The sequence below is a fragment of the Amblyomma mixtum genome, chromosome 9, assembly GCF_055824585.1.
Source record: "Amblyomma mixtum isolate Tamu chromosome 9, ASM5582458v1, whole genome shotgun sequence".
Classification (NCBI taxonomy): Eukaryota; Metazoa; Arthropoda; class Arachnida; order Ixodida; family Ixodidae; genus Amblyomma; species Amblyomma mixtum.
This window is the reverse complement of record NC_143020.1, coordinates 18,966,657-18,992,569: the sequence shown is the minus strand read 5'-3', so window position 1 is coordinate 18,992,569 and position 25,913 is coordinate 18,966,657. Positions and strand designations below refer to the sequence as shown.

Sequence of the window (25,913 nt, the reverse complement as noted above, 5' to 3'; positions counted from 1 at the left end):
GGGGCGAAAGAGTCGGCACAGATGAGTTCCGTGAACTGAGACTATGGTTCAGGTTCGTGGAAGACATTCAAGATCAGTACGAATTCGAAACCACGCGAGCGCAAAGTGCCGACTCGCGCAGAATTTCAGCATCAGAAGTTAAGAGGGTCCATTTAAGCTTGAATTTCATTTTGTTTAATCAAGTTTTCGATTTCTACTGCAGTTTGAACTAATGAGGTTCCACTGTACACACTATATGGCAGCTTGGGTACTGGCGGCGAGGGCGAACGAGGTCCGAAAAATCGGGACGGTCAGTTGCGGTGCGTCCGAAATTTCAAGCGCTCTTATACATTGGCTGTATGGGCCATGCCGCGGTGCCGCGAAAAAGTCCGAGTAATCAAGCGTGTCCGAAAAATCAGGCGTCCGAATTTTCGGTCGTCGACTGTATATATATATATTTCGTTGCAGCTGTTAAGAGTGTGCAGTGTGGGGCGTTTTTCCGGACGATTCGCCTTCGTCATTTCAGTTTTATTTTATATTGCAAAAGATTCGCTTGTTTTGATGTGAAGAAAGTATATGCAGGCAGAAAGTAAGGCTCTGCCTGGATGTGATCCATCGAGATAAATCTGGTCGAGTCTTGCATCACAAGCAAAGTGATAAAGCACTATGCCAGCGCCTTTGAATAATGTAAAAACAAACACTACAAAGATTCGTGGCATTATATTCGGTAATGTGCACTTATAAGGAGCTCATCTTCTCTGTCTTTCAACATCTTGCTGGAAGCTGACCTTTTTTTTTCCTTGCGTCTTTGAGAAAGAACAGACCTCTGTTGTTGGCTTCCAGACGGAAGAGGAGGTTTGAGTGTGGTAATGACTACATCGTGAGAAAGGGCTAAAAGATGTGCAGATTGGGTGTTAGCAGGGCCTTTGGCGTCAATCATGATCAAAGATTCAATCAATCAATCAATCAATCAATCAATCAATCAATCAATCAATCAATCAAACGTTTTTATTTTCATCACAAATTGATGAGGGTTGGTTCAGGCAAAAAAGTGGAAACAACTTCCACTTGAAACAGCCTGAACCCCCCGTATACATGACTTGCAGCGCGGGGGGACACGTGTACAAAACAAAACAAAAAAAAGAACACGAATAAGATTTGCGTGTGAAATAAAGCGCAAAACATTTGGCACTTAAGCTGTACATTCTAATAATTCAAAAAACATGTCAAGCAAAGCGGTCACTAGATCTCAAATATACAGAAAAAAGTGCGTCAAGTGATCAAAATGCGGTCTCAGGCACAAACAACATAAATAACATTACAATCGTAAACATATGTCCCGGATGTCTCTCTGATTGCAGGTGTCAAAACAGACATTGTTCAAGATTAGCTTATTTAGCAGTGTTGGAACGCTATGGCGGAGCATTTGATGACCATATGTAGTCCGTGAAAAGGGGATCCACCAAAATTCAGGATTTCGAAGAGTATATGCTGGATCATTTGGTTTTAGCACGCACATGTCTAGAAAGCTGTCGTGGATATGGTGAAGGGATTTTTTATACCTTGTCGCTAAGTAATATTCGTAGAGCTTTGAAATTTTGATGATATTGAGGCGGGTAAACAACTCATCCGTGTGAGCTCGGTATTCAGCGTTTGCAATAAAACGAATCGCTTTCTTTTGCACACGAAAAAGCTTTCGGATATTTGTTTCCGTGGTACTGCCCCAGACCAAAAAACAGTAACTGAGATAGGGCAAAAACGGTGCATTTGTACACTATGAGTTTGATTGACACTGGTAAACAGGAGCGATATTTGGCAAGAACACCCGTGCATTTTGAAAGTTTAGATACAACATTGTTAACTCTTAGTGCATTAACAGAAGGTGAAACGTTTATAATGGAGTCCCCCATGCATAAATCAAAGTTTTTAGAAATTACACATTGCCCAGGGTGGAATACGACTGCTTTTGTTTTTTGTGTATTTATGATTGGGGCCACTGTAAGCGACCAGACCCCTGTAACTGGCAGTGCATGCGGTGTATGAGTGCGAATTGAAAACTGGTCCCCCCCCCCCCGTGCAGGTGCGGGGAGTGGCCCCCTGCTGCGGTACCTGTGCGGTGTGGACAACTGCTATGCCTCGCAGTTCTCCGAGGGCTGGCTGGATGAGGCCGAGCAGCGGGTGGCCGACTACCTGTCCTCGGCCAACGCCACCCTGCAGCTGCCCATCGCCGAGGCCATGGTCAACCACCGGCCACGCAACAGGCAAGGCACCCCCTTCTCCCCAACATCCTTGTGAAGATAAAAGACAAAAGCATTTTTCAAGGCTTTATTGAGAATGCTTACCATTTCTATCATCCCAGGGTACTTTGTGGTGTGGATTCAGTCCTGTAACTTTTGTGAAAACACGAGTAGCTCATAACTAGAACAGGTGTTCTTTTTAGTCCCACATTTTGGCATATGGTAGCCTCCGTTGCTTGTCCCCTTAAAGGTGCACTGAAGAGGAATCTGAACTTGTTTTTTTGCCACGGGAGCTCCATGTGCACGTTCCCAGCATTCTTGGAAACTTCGATTTATTGCCCTGTGTGTCCGATTTCCCTAATTAAGTCGAATTAACGTCCGGCTCCCGCCTTTTTTTTTTTAATTCTCCCCCGTACGGTGCAACGTTTATAGATACTTTTTTAGTTCCGTAACTCCTCCTCTGAAAGCGGGCGCTGCTTGTACCCGGGCGGTGAGAGGGCGCTGCAGTCGAGGTTTGCGCGGTCGCCGGCGCGCGCGCGCGCGCGGCTCATCTCCTGCAGGCTGCAGTTACTGCTTAGCCCATGTGCGCGAGTTTGTCGTTGCATTTTTTTTGTTCATTTGTATTCCTGTGCGCTCTGCAAACACGTGGTCCCCATCGTGCACTCAGAACAACAAACGCTGCTGGCCGTGAAGCAGCTTTCGAGCGCGACGATGCCCACTTGCTTCGTGCCCGGCTGTACCAGCGGGTACAAGAGCAACCCGCAGAAACGCCATCCGTACGGAAGCAAGAGGAAATATCAAACTCATTGCATCAAATCAAACCGTTGAGGCCCTGAGGGTGACATTGATGTCAGTGCTGTCCACTTCCTACACAACAAGAGCCTCAGCTATATACTCACAGCGAAGTTAAACCAAGACCCGCTTGAGGTAATTAGACTGGCACGTTGAAAAGCTTAGAAATGCTCATATATAATGTGTGTTTTTTTAATTCAGAGATTTTTTGGCCTAGTGAGGTCATTAGGAGGTGACGAAGACCACCGTACAGTGACCAAGTTCAGCCAATTATTTAGGCTGCTTTCTTTTACACACCTGTGGAAGTAGCTGTGAAAGGGAACTGTGAGACGGGAACTGATCGTGTCTTAATTAGTGTCTTCGAGTGCCTCGGAAAAAAGCGTCGCGACGCCCTCATGCAGAAAAAGGTTAGAAAGAACAGATCTGGCAGGAGCTGATGGCGATACCTTTCAGGGACATCTCCGATGCCTCCAACGACCACAGGTACAGTGTTCCATCACCAGAAGAAACAGCCTTGTACTATTTGGCAAGCTATGTGGCTTTCAAAATGAAAAATAAAGCGCAATATGAACTCTGTGACACGATGTGACGCACTTGGCAGGCAGGATTCTCTGCCGCGTGAGGCTATGCTCATTATTGAGCGCGAGTATGTTAGTGGCAGTCTCGCGTACCCTTCCGAAAAGATGTTTGCCTGTGTAAGCGCGGTAGAGGGTACTATAAAACAGGCTTGAAAGGGCGAGTTGTTCGGCGACCTGTTTTGGAACGTGCTGGATTCTCTTGTAAAAAAAGGCACAAATGGTGTTGGTTTACCATGCTGAGGTGTTCACAGCTCAATTAATTTACTTTGATTTAGTGACGCGCATGCACTTCTTTGCGCGAGCAAAGTGCTTGGAAAATAGTAGCGCCGTTAGAGCTCAAATAGAGCGAAAGTAGGCGAAGCTTGTCTGACAAATTAGTTGACAGCAAATCTATGAACAACGATATTTAGTGGATTTGTGAATAAAATTTTTCTATTTAAATGCCAAGGGCCTTGAATTACTCTTGCATTTCGCCTACACCGGTATCGAACTTACGGCTTTCGGGAAAACAGCCGCGGGCCGTAGCCACCGAGACAGCGGCGGGTTTTATTTGCACCAGTATTGCTGTAATAAAACGTAAAAGTAATTTTGCGCGAAATGCGAGACACAACAGCCAGTCGCGAAAAACTGGTTCGGCGGATAATCCGAATCTATTGAAGCAGCAAGGTTAGGTTCATCTCACGAGAAGCAGAATCGAAGCATGCATGCATTTCGTCATTGCCCGTACAAAACGGCCGCTTGTGACACGGCTCAGAATACCGCTCTTAAGTTCGCAAACGCGCTAACCACACATATGTTATACAATACCTCCCAGCAAGAGCCGGAAACAAAAAACAGCAGTCGCGCAGCGATGATTCGAGTGCGAGTGCTCGTGCAAAACGCTGCACGCTAGCAGACGACTCTCGCTCTCCTAGCTCAACCCGCGATTGCAGCGCCGCGGTGGCGGGGACGGCGACAGGCCGCCTGCTCCCTACGGGCGCTGCGAGGAGTTATGGAACTAAAAAAGTATCTATGAACGTTGGTATGGTGGGCGGAGTCGGCCAACGCGTGGAGCGCCTTTCACCCAGTCCCGTGGCGGCTTGCCGCTCTGCCATCGCTCTGCTACGTAGTAGCAGTTGCCGCTCTGCTACGTAGTAGTCCGTAGTCGCAAATAGTCCGCGCGTATTTTTATTTCTGCGGCCTTATTTTCCAGCTATATTATCTGCGAATGAAACTATTTATTCATGGAAATCTCAAAAACAAAATAAAGCGAAAGAAAAACCCCCACGGAGCTGGCTGAAAGGCACTCCATGCGTTGGTCGACTCCGCCCACCGTACAGGGAGAATTAAAAAAATAAAGGCGGGAGCTGGGTGTTAATTCGATTAAATTAGGGAAATCGGCCACACAGGGCAGTAAGTCGCAGTTTCTAAGAATGCTCGGAACGTGTAGATTGAGTTCCCGCGTCAAAGTGACAAGTTCAGAATCCTCTTCAGTGCACCTTTAACCGGGGAGCACTTCTAAAGATTGAAAACTGAAAATTGGTTTTTGAGGAAAGGAAATGGCACAGTAACTGTCTCGCATATCTTGGGAAGGGCACTGTAAGGAAGTAACAAAGGAGGGAGTGAAGTAAAAAAGAGGTGCAGTAGTGGAGGTCACCTGGGGATTTTTAATGTGCAGTGACATGACATTGCACAGCTTGCGGGTGCCTTTATTTATTTATTTATTTATTTATCATCATACCCACAGCGCCATTGTCTGGCATTACACTGGGGGGGTTGAAGAAAAAGTACACAAATGCTACCTCATGCAGGTGGTTACAAAAAAAAGATAACAATAAGATAGAAAGAACACGGAATTACCGTATTTACTCGCATAATAGGCGCACTTTTTTTCCAGAAAACCCGGCTCAAAGTTTGGGGTGCGCCTATTACGCGGGGTAAAATTTCCGGAAATTTTTCGACTCGCAAAATTGAACACACCGCGTAAACGCACTCGTGTACGGGCCGCACCCCGTTTTCGCGAAGAAAATGTTAAAAAAAAAAGGTCCGTGTAAGAGCCGCACCGAAACTTTCAGAATGCACGCGCCGAGGCCTCTGCGATCGGCTCCGGCTGCGCGCAACGGCCGCTTGATCGCGGAGGCCACACACGCGCACAGGAGCTTCCTGACGCCGCCCACGGAGGGCGCTCAAGGCCAAGCTCATCATCATCATCGTTTTCCTCCGCCGCGAGCTTTCGCTATCTATATCGCCATCAGCATCTCCAGCTCGTTTTTTTTTTGTTGTTGTTGCTGTCAAGTGCCGGGATTTGCGGTAGTGCGATAGTTATCGTGGTTTATGGCTTTGCCGCGGAGCGTTGATGTTTTAGCTCGACGGGCAAGCACCTTAACAGCTACACGGCTGGGAGTTTGCTCTCGAACGCGGCAAGCGTGCGGCAGGTCGGAAAATACGACGTGGCCGAGAAGTGCCGCAGTTGTGACTGCGGCGTCCCTAAATTTTCGTACGCGACTCCAAGCGCCGAGGTTTTCGCGGGCCTAAGTCGGGAACGTTTCCGGCTGGAGATGAAGCTTTCTAAACAGACGTTTAAAGTGAGCATCCCTAAAAACTGTGTGCGGCTGTTCTACGCGATGTCGTTGTACGTGCTGTGGGTCCGCAGCAGCTGCGACGGCAGCAGCACTAGTAGGGACTAGCAGTCAGTTCAGCAAAAACTTTGTTAAAATAAAGATTGGGAAGCGGGGGGTGGCGGGGCGTCGGCTTGCAATCATGTAAATACAGTATTGATCACAGTGCCAAGTTCGGGGTGCGCCTATTATGCGCGGAAATAAAAAAAATTGATTTTTCGCGCCCTAACTAGGGGTGCGCCTATTATGCAAGTGCGCCTATTACGCGAGTAAATACGGTATACATAAAAAATGTCACAGCAAAGAAGAAAATGAATTATTTGATAATATGAACACTACTTCCTCAGGCAGCTTGTTCCATTCCGAAACCGTTTTAGGGAAAAAAGACATTTTAAAAAGGTCAGTCCGGCATCTGTATTCTTTAACTTTAAGTGGATGATCTCTTCGTAAAGACACGTAATCAGGGTTGGCTATATATTTGGTTTTGTCTATTCCAGTATTAGAATGAAATATGTTATGAAATAATTTTAAACGCAGAACTTTCCTACGTTTTTGAAGGGAGTCCCAACCCAAAGATTTTTTCGCGCTGGTTACGCTAAAATATCGCCCATAGTTATTGAAAACAAAATGAACGGCCAAATTCTGAACTCTTTCTAGCTTTTGAATGTCAAGAAAGGATTTCGGATCCCAGACTGTGCAAGCATACTCAAGTATGCTTCTAACGTTTGTATTATACAGCAGTTCTTTAGTCTTTAGTGTTTCGCCTCCATCAGGTTCGAACCTGGGAACTCCGGTTCAGTAGCTGTGCACAAGTTCCATTGTCTTCTTATTGCGGTCACCTAGTAGAATTAACATGAACTGCATCTAATTAAGCGTAGTTGCAATTATGTGCAATAGGCGATGACAAAATTAACTCTCATGGGCAGGAAATGGCAAGGTTGCAGTATGGATGCCTGAAAGCCACGCAAGTTTTTGATAGACACAGAAATCAGAGCCTTGCTTGAGGAAAGTAACGGCAACTTTGTGTGCTCTGGCAGATAGTGAGACCACCTTGTATGACGGTGACATAGGTGGCGGGGATTCGGCAATGTCAGCCAAGCCTGTGTTCACCCACACCCCACACCTTGGTTCAAGACATACTACACTAAGAAAAACGTGTTGGGATCAGCAGAATGGATTTAAATATGGGGTGATGAAAATATTGAGACTTCTAAAGATATATTGCAGGGGGAGTCGGTGTGATTTGTGTAATACCATATTTACTCGTATAATAGGCGCACTCGCATAATAGGCGCACCCTTAGTTTGGGCGCGAAAAATCAGATTTTTTTTATTTCCGCGCATAAAAGGCGCACCCCGAACTTGGCACTGTGATCAATACTGTATTTACACGATTGCAAGCCGACACCTCGCCACCCCCCGCTCCACAATCTTTATTTTAACAAAGTTTTTGCTGAACTGACTACTAGTCCTGCTGCGGACCCACAGCACGTACAACGACATCGCGTAGAACAGCCGCACACAGTTTTCAGGGATGCTCACTTTAAACGTCTGTTTGGAAAGCTTCATCTCCAGCTGGAAACGTTCCCGACTTAGGCCCGCGAAAACCTCGGCGCTTGGAGTCGCGTACGAAAATTTAGGGACGCCGCAGTCGCAACTGCCGCACTTCTCGGCCACGTCGTATTTTCCGACCTGCCGCACTCTAGCCGTGTTCGAGAGCAAACTCTCAGCCGTGTAGCTGTTAAAGGTGCTTGGCCGTCGAGCTAAAACAGCAACGCTCCGCGGCAAAGCCATAAACCACGATGAACTATCGCGCTACCGCAGATCCCGGCACTTGACAGCAACAAAAAAAAAACAAAAAAAAAACGAGCTGGAGATGCTGATGGCGATATAGATAGTGAAAGCTCGCAGCGGAGGAAAACGTTGATGATGATGATAAGCTCTACCTAGGGCGCCATCCGTGGGTGGCGTCTGGAAGCTCCTGTGCGCGTGTGTGGCCTCCACGATCAAGCGCCCGTTGCGCGCAGCCGGAGCCGATCGCAGAGGCCTCGGCGCGTGCATTCCGAAGGCTATTCCCGCGTGGGTCGTGGAAAGTTTCGGTGCGGCCCTTACACGGATCTTTTTTTTAAAAATATTTTCTTCAGGAAAACGGGGTGCGGCCCGTACACGAGTGCGTTTACGCGGTGTGTTCAATTTTGAGAGTCGAAAAATTTCCGGAAATTTTACCCCGCGTAATAGGCGCACCCCGAACTTTGAGCCGGATTTTCTCGAAAAAAAGCGCGCCTATTATGCGAGTAAATACGGTAAATTGCACATTGTTTTTCTTTGAAACACCCCCTGTTGCATAATGAACATTGAAGAAATAAATTCTCTAGTCAAGGAGCTATACATCCACCCCCCCCCCCCCGGTACATTTAGGGCTGGTGTTTCTCACCAGATGGTGCTAGCTTCGAAAATGTGTCCATTGAGCCATGTGTGACCTGTGTTTCCCTCTCCATCCTTTCCAGTTCTGAGGACGAATCCAGTCAGGTGTTCGTGCCTTTCATCAGTGTGAGTATGCCTTTGCCATTCTGCCCTGCAATTAGCTATTGCCGCAGGCCATGTTTACAGGGACGTGTTTTACAGCGACAGCTGTTAGTGCCACATTTTATGTTTCTACGGCGGCGTTGGTGTTGGCGTAGTGCGGTGTATGAGGAGGAGCACAGTAGTAGAAGCATGAAAACCTGATGTGCATTACAATTGAAGTCATTGCACTTTATTTTTTTCTGACTTTGAAAAATGGGTGTGCATTACAATTGAGGGCATGTTAGAAGAGATATTAGAAATTGACAGAAACAAAGAAAGAGCTTCATGCATTCTCTCGGAGTCAGTACAAGCACCACACTCTAGTATCCGCAAACAGCGCCATGTTTTGGTGGATAAAAGTTGTTGCAATACAGTAAAACCTCGTTAACCCGGATCTCACGGGACTGGGAAAAATGTCCGAGTTAACCGAATTCCGGATTATCGAATGTACCAAGAAAACGAGAAACAAATGTACGCAGCATGAACATACCTTTATTGCTTGAAAAACTGTGTTATTTTCGTTTGTTTCGTCGCCGGAATCTGCGCTACAACGATCTTTCTCAACCCCATCAGGTGATGGTTCGTGCGCTCACTGTCACGGGATTCTACGCAGAATTCCTCTAGAACGGCGAGAGCCTCGGCGGCCTCCCGCACAGTGCGACGTTGCGGCGGCTGATCTGGATTTTCATCATCGGAACACTCATTCTCCTCCACGCCGAGCACTTCCGATATGATGTCATCGTCAGTCAGCTGGCCAGCCGCAGCAACACCATCGTCAATGGCTATGTAGTCGGCAAGCTGGACATCAGCAGGCAGGAGAAACTCCCACCTCCTGTCATCCGTCGCTTCGTCACCCATCCTTTCAGCGTCCTTGGGAGGCACATCTACATCACAATCGTCAGGGCGGATTAACCCGCTGTGCCTGAAGGAGTTCGCAGTGACCTCCGCCGACGTGTTGGCTCATTCCTCGTTGGCGTCCCAGAACCCTCCTTGCAGCGCCGCCCCTCCTCCTTTTTTTTCTTCTCTTTTTTTCTTTCACGGCTGTTGCGCTCTTCGGTCTATTCCTCCGGCGAGTCTGCCTCCGTGCCCCGCTGCCCCGGTTTCTTGCGGTTCTGTCGTGCAAAACCGCGATTCTGCGCATCTTCTGGACCACGCGAGTTCTGGCGAAGAAAAAAAAACTTTATTGAGACTGGGAATCGAACCAGGGCGTTTGGCACTTCAAGGGTAGTCGCTGCCATTCTGCCACGAACACGGTTTGAGCATGAATAAAGACACATCTAGTGAACGCACGGGTTTCGTGAGTCAAAAGAAATGAAAAATACTAATTAACTGCTAATTAACGACGCTTAAGCTTCGCCTTTCGGAGTGGAACGCGGCAGCATGTTGTAGCGCTGCCAGGCAGCGGTGGACACCCGTCAAAACACGGACACATCTACCGACACGGCTGCGAACGACGGTATGAGGCGTTAAAGGCTTTCACCTTAAAAACTTTATTGAGACTGGGAATCGAACCAGGGCCTTTGGCACTTCAACGGTAGTCCCTGCCATTCCGCCACGAACATGGTTTGAGCGTGAATAAAGGCAGATCTAGTGAACGCACGGGTTTCGTGAGTCAAATAAAACAAATGAAAAAATTGCGAGTATGAAAAGAAACAAAAATATAAAGAAATTAGATCATAAAACACGAAAAATATTAGAGAAAAGGTACATCTAGTGAACGCACGGGTTTCGTGACTGAAATAAAACAAATAAAAAAATGCAAATATGAAAAGAAACAAAATAATAAAGAAATTAAACTATAAAAAACGAAAAATGTTAAAGAACACAGACTGCGTGGTCCAGAAGACGCGCAGAATCGCGGTTCTGCACGACAGAACCTCAAGAAACCGTGGCGGCGGGGTGCGGAGGCAGACTCCCAGGAGGAATAGACCGAAGAGCGCAATAGCTGTGAAAGAAAAAAGGAGGAGAAGGGAGAAAAAAGAGAAGGAGGGGGAGCGGAGGAGGAGGGGCGGCGCTGCGAGGAGGGTTCTGGGACGCCAACGAGGATAGAGCCAATATGTTGACCTTCGTTTCTAAATTATTGGCCGGGTGCTGTTGCCGTTTCGCTGGGGGGGCGGCCGCCATAACAGCAAAGCGTGAAGGCAGAGACAGCACGCACAAGTCCGCACGCAATGCGGCTTGTCACACTCGCAACTAAAAAAAAAGCAGCTGCAGCGTCGGCGTAGACGTGGCGGCATTTACAGCACGCACCAGAAGTCGAACGCAACGGGCACGAGTCCGCACACAACACGGCTTTTCGCGTGCTCGCAAAAGAACACAGCTGCAGCGCAGGCGTAGAGTGGGTCGAATAGGCTGAGCAGCACGCGCGTAGATCCGGTGACAAAGTAAAGCCGTCCCATCGTCCTTTGCAACTTTTAGTGGTTGCTGGATGGCAGAATGCTCGACCAGTGCGCTGGGTGGTGGCTAGCGCCACCTGCCCACTGATCGCTCTCTCACTATCATCATCACATCTCTCGCCTCCTGTGGCCGTTTCTCGTCTTGTTTCGGTTTGTGTGGCTGTCCTCGGCTGCGCCGGCTTCGTCGTTGGTTAGGGGTGTTTGAACATTCGTGCCGCCGAATGTGGACGTTTCGATAGCTCTCGCCGGGGTTGTCCAAGTTAACCGATACGCGGCTAAATGCTGCCGAGTTAACAAGCGTTTAACACCATTGAACTACACACATTTTCGCCGGGACCGCGGTGCGTGTCCGAGTTAACTGAATTTCCGAGTTATCGAGATCCGGGTAAGCGAGGTTTTACTGTACCTGTCTTGCGGCCTTGTTCAGCATGAATTCTGAATTAGGAGGTTTGTCAAACCAAAGTATGCTGTGAATGAGTGTGTAACACCTGTAACTCCATGCCAGGTTAACACACAGAAAAACACGAAGTAAACCACATCCCTTTTTTATGCGCAAGAATGGGAGAAACTCAGAAAAAAAGTATTACAAGCTGATTTACTTGCGACACATTCCCTTTCATGCTAGCTTGCCTTTGGGAGAGAAAGTAGTTCTAGATTCTTCTTGTGTTGTGATGTTCCTAGAAGCGGGAAATGTCTTAAACTTTTCAAAACTTTCAATCCTTTATCACAATAGTCATTTCCAGCTCTGTGTTTGGCACATGATAGCCTTAGCTGCTTATGAACCATAAAAGCCAACACAACAATGACATCAAGGTGTACTTAAGTGAAGCTAACTTTTTTTTTCTTTCCAGGACGTCAAGATTGGTGTTGCAGAAGGAGGCATGACTTCAGGTCAGTGCTGTGTGCACAATCCATTGGTGTGGGCAGTCTACCTTTGAAGGCAGGGTTGCGGAATAGTATACTGCAGCACGTTAAAAACAATTGCTGTCTTCCCGCCTGGCTCTACGCTGTTGCAGAAAAATTATTTGCCAACACTGCCTTAGTGTTCAACTTCGAGCGTTAGCTACGGGCGCTCCAAGTGTTTACATTGGTGTGCTCAGCAAACATGGAGAAGAGACAAGCAGCGCCATCTGCCTCATGGATTTTGCACTACTATTGTGATTTACAGCCACCTTTGCTATATCCGGTCTATTTCCTCACTGTATCAGTTAATAAATTTCATAAAAGTGTGCATCACAACATGACGAATCGTTTGACACCATCTGGAACCCCCTGCGACAAACGGTTCAGTTCTAATGGCCGTCTGAAGGTCCTCGGAATGCACGGTCTGGGGTTGGAAAGGCCGTCGTTGCAAATCCTACATACATTTTGGGCTTCAGCTCAATGAGTAATTTTATCCCCAGGAACATGGCAAGTCATTTGACACCACTTAGAACACTCTGCATCAAACGGGTGTCCCCAAATTTTATGCAAATGGTGGTACCGCGGGTTCCCACTTCGATGGCCGCTATACTGGCACATATATATAACGGACCGAAAGTATAGGTATCAATTTAGGTGCTAGGCGCCCGCTGTTGCTACTTGATGTAGTGTGGTCACGTTGGTAAGTGTTTTGGTCACTTTGACCTTCATTGCAGACAGACGCGTCATCGACAAACGTAAGTAATAAGAGCAAACGCTCTTAAATCCATCGCATTCCCATCATTCTGCTATTCCTAGCGACATTCTGCAAAAACAGTACATCTCGTCAAAAAAAGCGTGGCTTCCGTGAAAACCGCTAAAATCCGCGATATTTCATGAAATCGCAGGAAAGCAGGGGCCTTGGTAGTGGGCGAAGTGAGGTGCTGTGCTGTGAATTCATCATTGTGGTTTAGTTGTTCCTTCGAAGGCGGGGGTATCTGTGTGCCTCTGTGCGAAAGTGTGGTGTCATTGAGAGTGTGCACTTGTCTGAACTGGGTCTGCACTGGGGTGTTTCAGTGGACATGGAGGAGTGCCTGGGCAGCTCTCCCCCGGGTGCGGAGAGCACGACACCGCCCTCGTCACCGAGCATCGGAGGTGCTGGGGTGGCCGCGGCCGCAGCCCAGGCGGCCAGCTCTACACCAGGGTCAGTTCGTGTGACTCGGCTTATTAATGCGAACGCATTACTAGGCTATGTCGGCGGCTTCCTGTCATCGAAATCGTGTCCGCAGCGATTATGGGAAATGTGGAGGCTAACAAAGAGGTTTCAGCTTAGGTTATGGTCAATGCAGCGAGCTATGGAAAGAAAAATGATAGGTGTGATGTTAAGAGATCGGAAGCGGGCGGAGTGGGTGAGGGAACAAATGCGGGTTAATGACATCTTCGTGGAAATCAAGAGGAAGAAGGGGGCTTGGGCAGGGCATGTAATGCGAAGGCAAGATAACTGGTGGTCTTTAAGGGTAACGGAGTGGATTCCAAGAGAAAGCAAACGTAGCAGAGGGCGGCAGAAAGTTAGGTGGGCGGATGAGGTTTGCGGGGATACAGTGGCCGCAACTGGCAAAGGACAGGGTTAATTGGAGAGACACGAGAGAGGCATTTGCCTTGCAGTGGGTGTAGTCAGGCTGATGATGATGATGATGATGATGATAAAGAGTTATTGTTTAAAAAGTGGGTGTAATCGAAGGAGGAGGATGCGAAGATGCAGCGCAAAAATTTTGGTGCCGATCGGATCATTAGTTAATTAATTAGAGCCAAAAAAGTGACCAATGGTGGGCGTGGTCGGCCCGGGAGTGGTGTGAAGTTTGAATCGCTGGAAGTGCAGTACCATATTACACACTGTGTTATGTACCACATGATTGGCCCATGTTACTGATTAACAAATTATAGAAATGCCAATAGTAAGTGAAGATGAATTAGGATGCACTACAGTGATTTAAGGTGAATTATTTATATATTAAGGTGGATTAATCTGGTTATAATGCGACTTTATGGTATGTTGCAATGAATTAAAGTGAATTAGAGTAAATCAGTTGTGAATTGTGAATTAATCATGGACTAAATGAATCGATTGCAAATTAAATGGATGAATTATGTTATAATTGTGAACTAAGTGAATGAAGTGTGCATTAAATGAATTAGTTGTGAATTAAATGTGAATTAATTATAGAGTAAGGTAGGGGAAATTCTAGATGCAAAGAGGACAATTAGAGGCGGCGAGGAGGTGTCGATGCTTTCACATTACTCCAGTGCGGTTTCCACAGTGCCCTCTAACGTTTTATTTATAACGAGAGACTAGTTATAGTAAGCATCCACATTAGGATAACTTAACGCAAGGATTCTCGGATCTTTTTGGCCTCGAATAAACCCAAACAGCTCTCAAAAAGGTGCTGAGGAATCCTCCGTGCCTGATGTGCACACAAGAAAAACTCTTTGACGGTTACCATGCTTGTGCAACACTGCATTCTGCGACAGCTGTTTGTGATGGTGAATGCGCCCTCTGCCGTGCTACACGGTATGCCATTTCTGCCTAGAAGTGCGAACGGCATGAGTACTAGTTCACGCCACTGCACACAGAGGACACCACAACACCTTCACGCGGCAGATGGCGCCACACCCTTTGCTCCTTCGTGTTACGCCGCCAACGCCACAGCACCGGGAAAACTGCCGTTAACAGCTGTCGAAGTAAAAGAACATGCAAGTGTGTGGACTATAAGAAATTGGCCTATCTTTTTGGGTGCCCTCTTATAGTTTTTTTGTGTACTATAGGTGAAGGAAAGGTGGAGTTAGAGGAATGCATGGGTTTAGGTGCAAAAAGCACTCCATAAAGCCCTCTACGGGACCCAAGAGTTCCATAGAACCCAGTCTTAGAATGCATTGTCTAATGGCTGCAAAAGGGAGCTCTGTGGTCTACTTGAACCCTGGCTGATCAGTGGTTCTTTAGTTGTGCCTCTTAACTATTGCTGATTACAGTAATTACGTTGGCCGTTCATATTGATTATCTCATGCGTCCTAATTGTGGTGCGTGTCTGGCTTACTATCGCACTTAACGTAGGCAACTTCTCATTGTGTGTTTACATAATTGATTCATCATAGAGTGCTCCTGACTGATTTCGAATTGTAGTTTGGCTTTGGCGTTGAACCAATGATCTCAGGGTCACGGGATTGAACCTTGACCGTGGCGGCCGCATTTCGATGGAAGCGAAATGCAAAAAAAGGGCTCTCGTATGCTGTGCGATGTCTATGCACTTTATAGAAGCCCTTGTGGTTGAAATTACTCTGGAGGCCTCCAATACGGTGGGTGCTTCTCCTAGCGAATGTGCCGCTTCAGGACGTTAAACCTCACATACATTTTTGTTAATTGAAATACTAAGTACCGTATAAATGCATTGTAGGGCCGCAGATTTTTTTTTTTTCCAGATTCAAGGGCCAGTTTTCGGGGTGTTGCCGATTCACGTGATGTGCGAAAAAAATTTTTTTTGAAAAACACTCCAATAAGGGAATGAACGACATTTATTCTAGGTTCAGTTGTCACTCGCAGAGTATTCCGACTCTGAGCTGGTGCTGTGCTCTCGTGCACACTCATCCCTCAAGAAGCCGTGTAGCGTGCAAGAGCCGCATACCGTATTTACTCGCATAATGATCGCACTCGCGTAATGATCGCACCCCCGAACTTTGTTGGCAAAATTCCATTTTTTTTATTCCCCGTGTAATGATCGCACCCCGAACTTGCCGCGGCAATTTGTCGACAAGTCTAGCCGACGATAATCGTACTTGCCGTCTGTCTGACAGATGGCACGTGCAGATGACCATCTTGCTCTGTCAGCATTGCAGCGGCAGCCACCTGTTGTTTGACCTGCAGTCACACGGGCAGTCTAAATGCGGTAATGCTTAATCGCGGATACCAAACTTAAATACGGTTATCTCGAATCACGGTTCGCCGTTGTCGCAAGTCTTGCCACCATTCTGGGTTGCAGTGTAACGAACGATGTGATGTGGTGATCCGGCTAAACTTTATTCTTCTCGTAAATAATAAGCCCTGGGATATACGGGAACGTCAAAAATGAATCCTCCTTGAGGATCGCGGGCCTGTACCGAGTTGCTGGTAGGAGTAATAATAGCAATACAAGCTAGTTTCACGTTCGCAGCCGCGTAGCAGCTGCCGCCATTGCCGCGTGAGTGACCTGATCTGCTTGCACGCCAGCTCTGCTGCCAAGGCGTCGCTGAAATCGATCGTATATATTTCTTTTAATATGAAACAATTAGGTTGTGAGTAAGGCAGTGCCATAAGTAGAACATTCATTATAACATTGGTCAATTCAATAGCGCCGTTCACTGTGGCTTCGATTCGAAACAAGTTAGGCCTAGCGACGACTAGGGAGTACAGAGCGGCGGCGTCTGCTGCGCTCGCGGGCGGCACCATTACGGTAAGCGCGCGAAATCCAGCGCTCCGAGCGTTGCGAACATGTCACCTAAGCACATCAACGATGCGGCAAGGACCGGACATTTTTCGGCGCATCACCGGTAAAATGCGTAGATTGAGCGCCGCGGGACGTTGCTGTTGTGCGCTGCTGCCGCGCTATCGGACGAGATTGAAGGCCGCATAAAAGCGCCGTCGCGCAGCACTATACACACTGCCTATTTTGATGCGTTGCTCTTGGAACATGATTTATTGCAAAGAAAGTATGTTCTTGAAGTGAGCCAGCTCTTGCGCTTTTCGCACTCTACCTTCTCGGTTAACGGCGTAAGCCGAGATTGGTTCGCGATAACTGTGGGTAGCGCGCCCGTGTGATAAGGATTGTCTGCCTGCGACTTGTTTGCGTTTTCGATGCTCAAAAGTTTTTGCAAAAAATTTACCCCGCGTAATGATCGCACCCCTAAATTTGCGTCAATTTTTTGAAAAAAAAAAAGTGCGATCATTATGCGAGTAAATACAGTAATAGATTTTTACTAGGATAAAGGGTTGAATGGTGTTATAAGTGCTCTTCTGAATGTGGAGCGATGCGGAGCCAAAGAGAGAACGTTGAATGGCATTGTCATCAGTGCCCTTGTGAATGTGGAGTGATGTGGAGCCAACACGGCTGTTCTTCTTGACAGGGGTGTTGGCAGCGCGTGGAGTCCATGCGAGGCGATGGAGCTCCAGCTGGACTACTGGACCCTCCAGCGCAAGGGGGGCGCCGAACCATGCCGCTTCTCCCTCAAGGCGGCCTTCCGCTCGCTACAGGTGGGCATTCCTCCTCTCTCTCTCTTTTTTTCTTTCTCTCTCTTTTTCAGGACCAGACACTCTTGTGAAGACTGATTGGCAAGATCAGTTGTGCTTGACTGGGTCTGTTGTGTTTCAGCAACGTGCTTGTTGGTACGTTGTTGCTGGGTTTGCTTTTTGCTGTGCAGAGAAAATGAGGGGGGGGTCTGCTAGGATTGTGAACACAGGAGATTCAGACACACATACAGCACTAGTATGAACAAGTAATTACTGCCTTATTTCAGATGTCCATTGCCCTGGCGGATTTTCCTGTATACATTGAGCTAACTCTGAAAAATAGAAAGAGAGGAAGGTGGGAGTAAAAGAAGTAAGAGGTGCTGTAGTGCAGGTCTTTGGAATAATTTCGACCACCTGGGGATCTTTAACTGACATCACACAGCACACGGGCGCCTCTTGGGTTTTGCCTCCATTGAAACGCGGCCGCCGCGGTCGGGTTCGAACCTGGGTACTCCGGCTCGGTAGATGAGCGCCTTAACCGCTGAGCCACCGCAGAGGGTCTAACTCTGAGAGTTGTTGATCATTTCAACCATGCCCTGCCATCTGGTAACTTATCTCGTTGGCTTAATGCATGGGGCAGGTTGGGGTGAATAGAGGGAGAGATACGTTTTCCCCGCCTATTCGCAGCTGACAGTTCAAACTGTTGACCTCACCCCGTGATTACAAGTGCTGCTGAATGCAAGCCAACCACGGTGGGTCATGTTCCTGGGAACAGAGGAGTAGGGCAGTGTATGGACACAGAAAGGTGCTATATCACTGCTATGACAATGATGACAGCTAGCAACAGAATACGCATAGGAATTGAAGTTGTCAGACTCACCAGCTGGGTTACGAGCACGTGTTTGCCCTTACTAGGGCAGGGGAGCCGTTGCATGACTGGATGGTTTGAGCTCGCAAGATGTGATGCATACTCGTTCAAGAGCCGCCCCCATAAAAGGGCCGCATCCCCAACATGGCGGCCGGTAATTCAATAAAAAAAGTAAATTTTTTCATCTGTGCATGAATTTGCCCATATGGTAGGTTATGCTGGGAGCAAACGTGCTGTGCCTCAGCGCTACTGACTCGTCTTATGCGCTTGGTGTTTACACCACAAAGGATGAAATGTTATGCTGTGCGAAAAGCTAGAATTGGGAGCATCCACGTTTTCAGCGTTTTTCATTGTGGTGACGTCAGGCTCGGGCGATATGCATCGTAGTAAAGTGCCGTTTGGCTAGTGTCTCTAGGCCTAGCGTGCTTCATGTTGAAGCTGCAGCGAAAAAGGGCTTTGAATCTGGTCATGGTTTACTATAAAAGGTCTAACCTTTTATTACTGTTTACGGTAGTGGTATGGATTCCACACGAAGGAATAGTTAATGGGGATGGCAGAGAGTCAGGCTGGAGGATGAGATTAGTTAACCTGGAGCGATTAGTTACTGATTTGCAGGACAGGGCCAGTTGATCACCAGTCAGAGAGGACTTGGTCCTGTAGTGGGCAGTGATGGTCACGGTGATACCACCTTTGTTGTCAACGTTGTGCACACTAGTGCAATCTGTGCCCTTTCTCTTCTGCCTTTTGTATTCCCCCGGTGTGCCTAAACATTCCCAGCAGCACAGTTAATTGGTGCAATATTGGATACGTATTGGCAAAAGTCGATCAGAGTGAAACCCATCCGTTTCCAATATAGGGCCTGTGCTGCTTGGGGAATGCGGTGCTGCTTGGGGAATGTGGTGAAGTTTCAGTGGATGCAAAAAAAAAAAAGAAGGAAAAAATTCAGGGGACACTTTGGCTCTCTAAAGTGCTGCAAGGCGAAAGCCTTTCCTGGCGCACTGTTTGGCATGGACTGTGAGACTGACTGTTTGTGCTGTACTAGTGCTTCATTTGACTACACACTTTGACTGCCAACCTTGACTGCTTCTTTAGCACGAGTCTCGCTCTGCTTCGATGAGTTCGGTTGTATCCATGGCTCTGTTCGCGGCAATGAGATACGGAATGAGGTCACCCCCGGACGCCTTGCGCCCGCTGTCGGAGTGGACAACAACTATTTTGTTAGTTGTCGCTTGTTGTTTGCTCAAAAAGGGGGCGTCAGGCGTCCGGGGATGACCTCATTACTCCTAATCCGCGCACTCTGATGTCATAACCATTTCGGCCAACAGATAAGCGTGGCACCTCTGCTGACAGCCTTCTGTCAACAACGATGAGGCATTAAAGGCTTTCACCGTAAAAAGCATCTCAACCCTTTCTGGTGCTGTGCTGCGTATGCAGGTGTGGCGGCTGGCAGTGTCTGAGATCCTGGGCCCCTGCCTCAGCCTGAGCTATGTCACAAGGGAGAAGAAGCAGAAGAGTGAGTGCCCCCCCTCTTAAGCCTCCCCTCTCTCCTTTTCGATCTCTTCCACTCGGGCAGCCTGTTACATTTAGCATTTTGAGGCAGCAGTCTTGCTCACATAATTTGATGAGCCTTCAGTGCCCTAAGCAGTGGGCTGACCTGCGGTTGAGCACCTTTCATGCTAAACAGGAGGAATTAGTTGTAATTGCAATTCGAGCTTTCTTGTGGAGTAAAATGGCTGTGCTGCATGAAGCTTCTCTTTAGTGGGTTTTACCGAAGATGTTCTGCAGTCTTTTTGAGTTTGGAGAGTACTTTTTTTTGGTGGAGCAGTTTCAGCACTGTAGCTAATCAGAACGCAGTTAAGACATGCTGTCTAGTAGACTGGCTAACCAGTGTTGAATAGTTGACTTTTCAACCATTACTGTTAGTCTCCTTATGTATAAGCTGGTGTCTAGCCCAGCGTAAGCAATATTCATATTTATTTTAAAAATTTCGGAAACACAGGTACCCTCGGCACTGTGGCTTGACAAATTTTGGCTGTTTCAATGAGTTAGGTGTACCGGAGGGGTTGCTTTGCCTGCTAGCTTGTCAAACCACATGTATTTTGACGCGATATAGCTGAATTTTGTTAGGCCACAGTGCCAAGGGTAACTGTGGTTTCAAAGTTATAAAAACTGACATCGATATCACTTATGGTGGCCAACGTGCCTCTCAATAAATAGAGAGACTGACAAAAAATTTTTTTCTAAGACCAGCTTCCCCCTTCCCCCCCTTAATGAAGTCAGCCTCTCCTTTTTTGTTATCGTCGAACAATTTTGGGGCGTGACCAGGATGAGACTTCTATTGAAAGGAAGTCTTAAGTGTGGCTTGACCCCTGACTGTGCAGTCATGCGCCTGGGCAAGAAGAAGGAGGGCGAGAGGGAAGCCAGGCGCTGCCAGCAGGTGGAAGGGGTGCAGCGACTCATCTGCTCCTGCCGCAACCTCCAGCCTCCACTCCGAGGTGAGGGCCTGTCGGATTCAGTCTACATGTTGATACGGTAGAACATTGCTGATACGAATCTCACAGGGTCATGAACAGTATTTGTATCATCAAAAAATAGATGGAATCCTTTGCCAAAGCACACAAAGCGCATTCTCGAAACTCGACAGGAGGTGGGTTATTCATAGCTGTGCGCCCGCTAAATGTTCGGGGTGTGTACAGCATGAACGGCACTTGTCGTGTCGGCGTTCGTATTGTCCGTAGGGGCTTGGGAAAGTGTTCAGAGCATTCAAAATTTTGCGCATTGTGTGCAGTGCCTTTTGGCTGAGGAATTTTACAAATCCGTGTCGTATCAAACTTCGCATAAGCCAGGATCATATCACTGGGGTTCTACTGTAATTTGAACCTGAGCCTCGAGCAGAGTCCAAGTGGGTCGTCTGGGGTGCACGTGACCTTGAGGGAGTGTGACTGTGTGTCAGTTTGGTGTGTCCACATTCACGTGAGGTGAGTGTTATCTGAAGTGTGGAAGTTTACGCAAGCAGGGCCTTCCTGTCGGTGTTTGTCTGAGTGGGTCCCAGTGAGCCCTTGACTGAGCACTTCCGAGTTGCACCACGTCTGAGCATGGCCAAGTGAGCATGCTGGTTTGTGCTATTATTTTTATTTATTTATACAGAATACCCCTAAAGGCCCTCCAGAGGGTATTACAGTCAAATCCACTTATAACAATACTGAAGTGCCATGGAAATACCATTGTTACAACCAATAATTGTTATAACAGGGTTGTGCCGAAAATACCATAGAACACATGCAAAAGCTGACGGTGCCGCAACTGACCATTGTTATATCCGATATATTGTTATAACCGGTATTGTTATAAGTGGGTTTGACTGTACATAGGGGGGGGGGCACAGTAACCAAAGTAATGTTCAACAGTCTAGCAAGGTAGCAAGGTAGTTTGCAATTGGTAGCGAGGTGCTGGAAGTAGTAAGAGAATATGTCTACTTGGGGCAGGTAGTGACCACTGATCTGGATCATGAGAGGGAACTAGCTAGAAGAATAAAGCAGGGGACACATGTGCGAAAACTTGGCCGTCGCGCCGCACCGATCGTCGCGTGCGAACTGGCGCCCCACTGCAAGCAGGGACACACGGAGCGGTGAGCATCGCTGCGCCGCTCTGCCCAAGCTCCGCCCGCAACCGGTGTCGCACTTCGCCGCCATGCAGCGGTGCGTGAGCGCTGCTTGGGATGGTGTACAAATATCACAAGAAAAGACAAGATTGCCTTGTTATCAGAAAATCTGCTCGAGTAGCGACAAAGCATGCCTGCTTATGTTGCGAGCTTTCGGCAACTGCACCGCTCGCGGGCACTCCGGGCGACGAGTTGTGCTGTTGCCTGGCTGCCGTTGTCGTCGCTAGGCCTATAGCCTCTTTCGCATCGAAGCCGCTGCGGCCGGCACTCCGAAAGTCTCCTGAGCTGTAATAAAAGGCCTACTCTACACATGGCTTTACTGTCAACATCATAATCTCACAATAAAGTAATAGTATGGTCAATTTCCGCGATGCCTTCAGCAGCGAAGCGGGCGGGCGCCAGGCGAGCCGGACCTCAACGTCGAGCCAGCGGCAGCTGCGAGGCGGTTATGGCAGGAAATTTGCTCGTATCACTGTCGTTACCTTTACCAGCAGCTCAGTACATGTCAGCGATGCTCAAAAATGACGCATTTTTCACATTTCTTATCCCACGGTTTATTATTTAAGTCAAGAACACACTTTAGCTCGTTTTTATGATGCCGGCAGACAGGCTCCAGGCTAGCCAGCCGGCCGGCATGCTTGGCGTACTTCACGTTCGCACAAGAAAATACAAAACAGCCATGTAAGGGTGCTTTCTAGATTTGAGCAATGACAATATACCTGTGCAAAAGAGGATCTTTCGGCAACGACGCTGAATGGGGCAACGCCGGGTGACGAACTGCGTGCTGGTCCCGGCTGCCCTAGTCGTCGCTAGGCCTAATGGTTTCGCATCGAAGCCGAAGCTGATGGCGCTTCGGAAGTCGCCTGTGCTATAATAAAAGGCCTACTATTCACATCGCTTTACTGCGAACTCGTCCCATAATAAAAGATATGTTCGATTTCCACGATGCCTTCAGCAACGGAGCTAGCAGACGGTAGGCGAACCGCACCAAGTAGCAGCAGCACCGAAGCGGCTGTGGGATGAAATTTGCTTGTATCGCCGTCATCACTTTTACTAGCAACTCTGTATTGGCCAACGATCGTCAGAAATGATGCATTTTTTACATGCATGTATCCGTGGGCTTGCTAAAACATCAACAAACAATACTAGCGCGTTTTCCAGTCGCCAGCGGCCGGCATCAAAGCTGGCAGACCGGCCCGAGCGCCCTGAGCCTCGCGCTGTACGTCATTGTGACGCTGCCGCTCTCCGTGCTCGCATTGGCTCCTGCTTCCCGTCGTTGCGTTTGCCGCGCACGACTCGTCGTTGACATCCAGCAGGTTGGACGCATGCGACGAGCTGTGTTTGGTCGTTGCAACGACGATCACAACGACGCGCCGCAGCGGATCACACGCACTTTTCGCACATGTGTCCCTGCCTTAAGAATGGAGTGGAGCGCATATCACAGGTTCTTTCAGATCATGAATGGTAGCTTACCAATATCCCTGAAGAGAAAAGTATACAACAGCTGTATCCTACCGGTACTCACCTATGGGGCAGAAACGTGGAGGCTAACGAAAAGGGTTCAGCTTAAGTTAAGGACAACGCAGCGAGCCATGGAAAGAAAAATTGTAGGCGTAACGTTAAGAGATCGTAAGAGGGTGGAGTGGGTGAGGGAACAAACGCGGGTTAATGACATCTTAGTTGAAATCAAGAGGAAGAAGTGGGCTTGGGCAGGGCATGTCATGCGAAGGCAAGATAACCGCTGGTCCTTAAGGGTAATGGAGTATATTCCGAGAGAATGCAAACGTAGCAGGGGACGGCAGGAAGTCAGGTGGGCGGATGAGATTAAGAAGTTTGCGGGGATATAGAGTGGCCGCAGCTGGCCAAGAAGGACAGGGTTAATTGGAGAGGCATGGGAGAGGCCTTTGCCCTGCACTGGGCGTAGTCTGGCTGATGATGATGGTGTTCCATGGGGATAGTGTTGTGATCCGGTGAAAACCTCCCTATGACTGCGCAATGTTACGGGTTCCGCTTAGCTGAGCATGAATTCATAAAGGAGAAGCAATCTTTTGTGGTGTCATCGGCCTTGAGAGCTTTGATGAAGCAGCGCAAGTACCACACCCTGTCAGTGGTGAAGAAAGTGGCTAGCACCAAGGCGATGGAACGCGGCTGATCACTGGTAGACGTTGCGGGAATATTCCAGATTTGTAAACAGACGTTTTTGTGCTATGTGAAAAATGAGCAGAAGATTTTGGAAGCAGCTGAAAAGTCTCCGCAGCAGAATGCAAGCCAAGGCAGCTACCCAAAATCTCGAGGAGGCCCTCCATATGCTGGCTGAAATTGACAGTCTCTGGTAAGGTTACAGTCTCCAGTGGCCTCCTCGCACAAAAATCATAAATGACGGCACTTTCACTAAGCATTGAAGGCTTCAAGATCAGCGACCACTGGCTTCGAAATTTCAAGAAACATTTTGACCTCAGCTTTTGCAAGACTATTTGCTGAATAATGCGTTTAGCTGTGACAAAACGGAACTGTTTTTCAAGCTCTCACCAAGAAAGACTCTTTTGCTGGTGACCCTCTTCATGGCGGAAAACGCAGCAAGGATTGATCGAAAGCAATATGTCAGGGACTGAAAAAAAATTGCCGATGCTGATCATCAGAAAGTCTGAAGCCCCGAGGTGCTTAAAAGATGTGAAGTCCCTGCCTGTCTTGTATGAGGCAAACAAGAAGGTGTGAAGCTATGCAGCAACTCTTTGAAAGCAACATGTGAAAGCTAGGTCTCAGATTCGATCTAGACGGCGGCAAGGTTGTGGCGATCATGGATAACTGCACTGCTTATGATCACGTTAATTTGTATGCGTTAAATACTTATCACTGAACACAACAGGTGTCTTACAATTGTTGGGCAATGGTGTGATCCGTAACCTCAAGGTTAATTATAAGTCACGTCTGTTTTCTTTTCCTTGCGGTGCTGTGTGCCAAGAGCGGAAAAGGTTACGCTGTAGATCTGCTTGGAGCAGTTGGCATGCTTGCCAATGCTTCGAAGTCGGTGACGCCCGGAACACTTTACAACTACTTCCGTTACATGTGATCTGAGCTGAATGGTCATTCGGCCACCTTGGATGATGATAACGCGATTGGTGAGCTGGCAGGCATTGCAGTCTTCTTTGCTGTTTCTTTCTCGCAGTTTGTGGACGTGGATAGCGAGGTAGACTTGTGTGCTGGGCTTATGGATGAGAATTCATTTGCCAAGTGCTTGTGGAGTTGGGCAGCGATGGCAATAACGACTTGGCTGCTGCAGCAAAGCTGACGCAAGCAGAACTGTTGCAAGCAACTGCAACTTTTGCATCAGCCTATGGTGGCACAATGACCCTCGCCGAAATTCAGATGTTCCTGTTCATACGGAAATGAAGCATGGTGCAGATAAGCAGAGATAAATTTTACTGGCCGCTAGTGGAGGAGCAGTGGAGGCGTGGCAGCCACATGACATATTGTTACATGGCAGGAGGCGTTCACACCACGCAGAACACTGGTGTACTCACGCTGAACACAACACAAGCACAGGGCGCACCGGATGCCAAAACACAGGCCACTGCACAGAATTCGGAGCCCGAGCACGCGCCAAGCACCCTCTCACTTCGTCTGCCTCATCTTCTCTGAGTCGACTCTAGCAATATCTTCTCTCATTCCCTCTTTTATCCCTTCCCTTAAGGCACAGTTGAGGTGTCCATGGAGATGTGAGGCGGATACTACGCCATTTCCGTTCCTCAAAAACCAGTTTTCAATTTTCAGTTCCCTTTTCTGTCACTCTCTCCTTTATCCCTTCCCTTATGCAGTTTGTTCCGGGTGTGTCCACCTAGATGTGACATTTACTGCTCCATTTTCTTTCCTCAAAAACCAAACAAAACAAGTGGGCCCCCAGGGGTATGAAAGGAAAGGGGCACAACTGGCTCCCTGGGTCAGTGGACACCTCAATTTTGCTTTCATATATTTGGGCTGTTGTTGGTGTTCACCTGCAAAAACCTGCTTTCCCACAATATTTCATGCTTAGCAATGCAATTTTGCCTCTAGAGGCCCATGCACTGCTGCGATGTCAGCGTACGTTAAA

The 25,913-nt window shown here is 47.9% G+C and overlaps 1 protein-coding gene across 3 annotated transcripts in view; it reads left to right on the top strand.

The window, feature by feature from the left end:
- The window catches only part of KrT95D (phosphofurin acidic cluster sorting protein KrT95D), an 87,274-nt gene that overhangs the window by 58,527 nt on the left and 2,834 nt on the right, over positions 1–25,913 (top strand). For all 3 annotated transcript variants that reach the window (XM_089561980.1, XM_089561979.1, XM_089561978.1), the window contains 7 exons: positions 2,060–2,240; positions 8,690–8,732; positions 11,995–12,034; positions 13,121–13,247; positions 17,195–17,321; positions 19,600–19,678; positions 20,547–20,660. In XM_089561980.1, coding sequence (XP_089418106.1) covers positions 2,060–2,240; positions 8,690–8,732; positions 11,995–12,034; positions 13,121–13,247; positions 17,195–17,321; positions 19,600–19,678; positions 20,547–20,660 — 711 coding nt within the window. The remainder of the gene's footprint in view (positions 1–2,059; positions 2,241–8,689; positions 8,733–11,994; positions 12,035–13,120; positions 13,248–17,194; positions 17,322–19,599; positions 19,679–20,546; positions 20,661–25,913) is intronic.